We start from the raw sequence: 6,085 nt of genomic DNA on the forward strand, positions 1-6,085 counted from the left end.
GAGCCCGGAGAACAAGATTTTCACTGTACCCTATAATTACATCTGTGTCCCTATACAAGTGACTAATAAGCTCATCCAATCTAAACCTTTCACAACAGTCTGACTATGAACATCTGTATGAAAACCAAATTTAAAAAAACATTAAAAAACAACTGATGATGCAATATGAAAAGAAATTGGTGGAGGAGATTAATCATCAATGTAAATTGAGAAACTTTTGTTTGATTAAGAGCGAATTCATGTGTGACAGAAAGGTTATGTACATCCTACAGCCGGAGATCACTATGTGCACAGGTAAGAACAGGGATATTGCGCCTGTGTGTGTAAACAGGCTGGTATTGTGGTGAAATAGTATAGGAGAGACTTTGTAACTACTGTGACCTCAAAGAGGTAGAGAATGAAATTCACTCAATACTCTATTGCCCTTTAAAACATGATATATGTGTCTTTCTATTCCAGAAAGCCCACCAGGTATACCCTGGCATTATGTGGCTGAGCGACGATGAAAATGTTATATAAACCTATAATTGAATTACATATTTAGTTATAGGCGTATATCAGGTCCATGTACGTATGGATTGTGCATAGGCTTATACAGCTTTCACATTTTAATTATTTCTTGGGGCCTGAATGTGTTTAAATCGTTTTTTTCAGTTTCATTCACCTGTATTTATACATCTGTATTTATTTATTTTTGTTTTTGCTCTTTAAAGGTAGTTGTTTTTGCCTAGACAACCTTGTAATCATGTTGATTCTTTGTATGCGGTGCACACTGCACAGCACACCAGAGGACTCTTTGTAAGAATCATTGTCATTTTCTTTTAAAGTGTCAATTGATCCTGTAACGGATGGGTCGCCAACTGACAATTTGACACTGAAATAAAACATGAAATCAATCATTCAGGTGTTTCACTGTTCATGTGTCTGATTGTTTAATTTAGGTAGTTGCAAGTGTTTGTGTGTTCTTGGCTTTTGAGTGGTTTCAAATAGGATCACACCACCAGCATGGTTATAGTTTGTGGGCTGGTATAGGGATGTGTGTGTAAGTTGTCTAGGTAGTTGTGTCAGCTGACTAAAGATGTCAGATGTTCTCTCTATAGATGAAGAAGAAGAAGAGGGGAAGGGGGGGGTGGCTGGAACTCAATATTAGGAAGATGATCTAAATGTTTTGTAGACACCAGAAACTGTTGAGCGTGAAAACCCAGCAGCGTTGCAGTTCTTGACACAAAAAGATGCGCCTGGCACCTACATGTACTATCATACCCCGTTCAAAGACACTTAATTATTTTGTTTTGCCCATTCACCTTCCGAATGGCACACATACACAATACATGTTTAAATTGTCTCAAGGTTTAAAAAACCTTCTTTAAGCATCTACATTGTTTGAAGTGGGTTTAACAAGTGACATTAATAAGGGATTATAGCTTTCACCTGGATTCACCAGGTGTTCTTAATGTTTTGTACACTCTGTGTATGTTTGGCAGAAGGATTAGGATATATTTCCCAATAGGATGTGGAATCAGTATCAACATGTTTTTTTGTACATTGTCCTTGTGGCTTGGTGGGCTACATGTATAAAAGGGTTCCTCTTTCTCAAGCTGAACAGAACCTACAGACTACCACCTGTGATTCCTTCTCTGACAGGAAAAGATTACCATGGAGAAGTTGGCCGTCCTTCTGCTTCTGAGTGCTGCCATTGCACTGGGCGACGCAAACCTGATCCAGCTCCTTGGTTTAGAACCCTTACTGAAGACTAAGGTGGAACAGACTCCTCCTGCCGAGGCTCACGTGGCAGCAGTGCAGGAGGGGATAAAGGAAAGTTCATGTCCCTCAGACTGGCACACATATGGATCACACTGTTTCAAGTTTGTCAGCATTCAGCAATCATTCGTAGATTCGGAGCAAAACTGTTTGGCACTTGGTGGAAACCTAGCATCCGTGCATAGCCTTTTAGAGTACCAGTTTATGCAAGCACTGACAAATGATACCAATGGCCACCTACATAGCACCTGGCTTGGAGGTTTTGATGCAATCAAGGAGGGCACATGGATGTGGTCAGATGGGTCCAGATTTGATTACACTAACTGGGACACCGATGAGCCCAATAACGCTGGAGAAGGAGAGGACTGTCTGCATATGAACGCTGCAAGTGCGAAGCTCTGGTATGACGTGCCCTGTGAGTGGAAGTTTGCATATCTCTGTTCCAGAAGAATGTAGGCTAGGAAATGCCACAGCTACTTCCCCTCCACCTCCAGGGGTGAACAGTCTACACTTCAATAATCAAACCAAGATCTGCCACTCACTGCAGCTCACCAACATGACAAATAAAACCTGTATTCACAAAAAAAGCTAGCCACCTATCTAATAATTAGCTAACGAGCCATATCTAACAGTTCAAAATAATGACAGAGGAATTTACAAGAAACAGAAAACAGAAAACATGTAGCTATCGAAGAAACAGTCTTTGAAGCTCAATGCAGACTTTTATACTAAGTCATTATCTGCTGTTAGCTAGCTACTGTTTAGGTAGGCTGACATTTCAGGTTAACTAACATTAGCTAAGCTTGTGATGAAACTGTGTGATGTTGCTAATTCTGCTTTTGAAATTAAAGATACATTACATACTCTGAATTGTTTTAGTTTTTTTTTAGTTTGCTAATGCTTGACAAGTGGTCATGCCGCATTAACAAGTCAATGGTATATGTGCGATTTGTACCAACTGTACAATGAGTCTCACAAAGACACTTAGCTAATTAACATTAAGAAATAACACTTAAAGCACACACAATCTATTTTTAAACTAGAATAAATATAATCTCTCAATAACATGAACCTGCATCACTAAAAATGATTAATACATGATAAAACCTTAACATACTGTTAATATTAATTGTTAACTCTTTACTAACATACCATTCGTTAATGAATGGTTTAGATGTGGGACATTAAGGTTATATAACTATTAACTCAAATGAATTATCAGCTTTATAAACAATGTATTAATGCATTTTTTATGGCTTAGTAAAAATGCATACAATTAATAAATGCTTAGTAGATACATTCACAAAATGATTTTTTTAGGTTAACTAATGCATTGACTAATGTTAATGTATCCTTATTGTAAAGTGTTACCTTTCCCTGTCTTTCATATCTGAGGCTAAATCCATGAGGCTGAGAAATTTAATAGGGAATATGTCCAGACAGAGAGCGAGAGAGAGAAAAAGATAGGAAGTGAGAGAGAGAGATAGAGTTGGTGAGAGAGAGAGGGAGCGAGAGAGAGAGGAGAGAGAGAGAGGGAGTGAGTGAGACAGAAAGAGAGAGAGAGAGAGAGCGAGAGAGGGGTGGGGGGAGAGAGAGAGAGCGAGAGAGAGAGAGAGAGGGGGGGAGAGAGAGAGAGAGAGAGAGAGAGAGAGAGAGAGAGAGAGAGAGAGAGAGAGAGAGAGAGAGAGAGAGAGAGAGAGAGAGAGAGAGAGAGAGAGAGAGAGTGAGAGAGAGAGAGAGATAGAGTTGGTGAGAGAGAGAGGGAGCGAGAGAGAGAGGGAGAGAGAGAGGGAGTGAGTGAGACAGAAGGAGAGAGAGAGAGAGAGCGAGAGAGGGGTGGGGGGAGAGAGAGAGAGCGAGAGAGAGAGAGAGAGGGGGGGGAGAGAGAGAGAGAGAGAGAGAGAGAGAGAGAGAGGGATAAAGTGCTATTCTATTTCTCCATTGAATGACGGACTGAAACAAAAACAGAAAAGAAAGAGAAGGCAGAGTGTCCCTCAGACAACAATGTGACAGTCAGTAGGAGGAGGGAGATATGAGGAGGAAGTTGCTTCTATTGGGCTGTTGTTGGAGGATATTAGTTTGTGACAGTAGGGTATATTGAAATTATACTTCACTTGATTAGCAAGTACATGTCACGCCCTGACCGTAGATTGCTTTGTATGTTTCTATTTTTAGTTTGGTCAGGGTGTGATGTGGGTGGGTATTCTATGTTGTCATTCTATGTTGTATGTCTAGGGTGTTATATTTCTATGTGTTTGGCCTAGTATGGTTCTCAATCAGAGGCAGGTGTTGATCGTTGTCTCTGATTGAGAATCATACTTAGGTAGCCTGTTTTCCCACTGTGTTTGTGGGTGGTTGTTTAGTGTTTTTGTTTCACCTTTCAGGACTGTTCGTTTGTCGTGTTTGTTGTTTTGTCTAGTGTTGCGTATTTCATTAAATAATATGAACACTTACCACCCTGCACCTTGGTCCTCCTCTCCTTTCCCAGACGACAAGCGTTACAGTACAATGCTTAAGGCGATATTAGCGTATAGGCTCACTGTCAACAAGTTGAAGAAAGTGCAGTGTCAGTGACACAAATTACGATCAAATGAAAACATCTGTTTTCTCCATTCCATTATAAGTATAATTTGAAGATAAATACACAACGCAGAGCATGAGAGGACTAAAAACTAGAGTACTAATAGTCAATAGCAAATTGTAAATAGGAGGTGGATTTCAGTTCAACATCTGTTAGAATCTGTGGAATGTCACTCCTGAACTCAGAGCGACGTGTGCTGCGTGTGCCACGTTTTCATTGGTCTGTACATTGAGTCGGGAGCAGAATACTGGTTATTTGGCCATTGGCCCAGTCGTTCTGCAAGGACATCTGATTGGTCAACCCCAGGATAGAGTGGGGGTTATAAATGGCATCCGGTTCCTTTGTTCAGTGGGGAAAAGCTGAGGACAGGGGAGACTGAACATCTGACTCCCAGCATAACATCTTGATTTGTCCTCTCTGAATAAACCTATTTTTCTCCCCCTAATTTGCTTTGGAGTTAGTGTTATTGAAGAATAACATCAATTGCCAACACCGTCATGAGTGTAGCAATTATTACAAAATGTTAAAAACAAATGATTTAAATTACTCTTTATACACATTTCCATTAGAACCATCAGAACTCAAAACTATGAAGCGGTCGGATATAAGCTTACCTCATGCTTCAGATCGATAGTGAAGTCAATCTTGACAGGGTCCTCTCTCACTTTGTTTGTGAGCCTGGAATATCAAATCACTGTCTATTAGAGTTTGTAGTTAGAACTGAATAGAAGTGTTATTACTTTCCCTAGACCACTTGGAATGTTGATGACAGAATGAAATAGACAGTTTAACCTCTACGGGATCGGTGTCGCTATACCGGGACGGTTGAGCTAATGTGCGCTAATATGAAAGCTTACATTCTTGTTCATCTAACAGCACAATTTACAGTAGCAATTACAGTGAAAAAATACCTTGCTATTGTTTGAGGAGAGTGCACAACAACAAAAACTTTTATCACAGCAACTGGTTTGATACATTCACCTCTGAAGGTAAATAATGTACTTACATTCAGTAATCTGGCTCTGATTTGTCATCCTGAGGGTCCCAGAGATAAAATGTAGCCTAGTTTTGTTTGATAAAGTCCATTTTTATATTTAAATGTAGGAACTTTGTTCTACAGTTTGAACCCTTGTATTCTCTGGCTCCACAACCACACCGGCTGATTGTCACATCAGCCTTCGCTTTCGCTCCTCCTGTCCAGCTCAGGCATTCGGCGTTGCCGGCCTTCTAGCTGCTGCCGAACCTATTGCTGGAAACGCCCTTCACTCATCAAACCAAAACTTGTCTCGTCATCATTACACACACCTGGTTCCAATCCCCAATCTATCACTGTATATATACTCCCTCTGCAATTTGTCTTTGTCGGTCATTGTAAATGTTACTTGTTTTCCTGAGAGGAATCTCTCCTACTATTCCCTGAGTACTTTATATTTTGCACTTTGGGTTTGCCCTGTGCCTTATATTTTGAAATATTTTGGGCACAACAGTGTTTGGGTTTCATCCTGCTTTGATCTATGGAGCTTTAAATAAATTCAGTAGTTCTAAACATGTGACTGCCTCCTGCCTACTCCTCTCTACACCAGCGACAGAACGGCCGACCCAACAAAACAGGAAGCAGCAGGACATCCCGACCTCTCCGCTGTAGGAGCGAAGCTCCGCCACCACGACTCGTGCCTGGAGCGCCTCAGGACTGCCATGGACGAGGTGCTCCGGGCCGTACGCCCACTGCAGGCTACACCACCA

The 6,085-nt window shown here is 40.9% G+C and overlaps 1 protein-coding gene across 1 annotated transcript; it reads left to right on the plus strand.

Annotated features, from left to right (window-relative positions):
- Positions 1 to 1,584: 1,584 nt before the first annotated feature.
- Positions 1,585 to 2,631, plus strand: LOC139575145 (ladderlectin-like). The gene has a single exon (XM_071400181.1). It carries the CDS (start codon positions 1,657 to 1,659, stop codon positions 2,215 to 2,217), a length of 561 nt encoding a protein of 186 aa, XP_071256282.1. The 5' UTR covers positions 1,585 to 1,656; the 3' UTR covers positions 2,218 to 2,631.
- The last annotated feature ends 3,454 nt before the right edge of the window (positions 2,632 to 6,085 follow it).

Source organism: Salvelinus alpinus, chromosome 1 (assembly GCF_045679555.1).
Source record: "Salvelinus alpinus chromosome 1, SLU_Salpinus.1, whole genome shotgun sequence".
NCBI lineage: Eukaryota > Metazoa > Chordata > Actinopteri > Salmoniformes > Salmonidae > Salvelinus > Salvelinus alpinus.

Bases quoted from the DNA above. Each gene is read 5' to 3' on its own strand.
- LOC139575145 (XM_071400181.1), top strand. From the start codon at position 1,657: ATGGAGAAGTTGGCCGTCCTTCTGCTTCTGAGTGCTGCCATTGCACTG.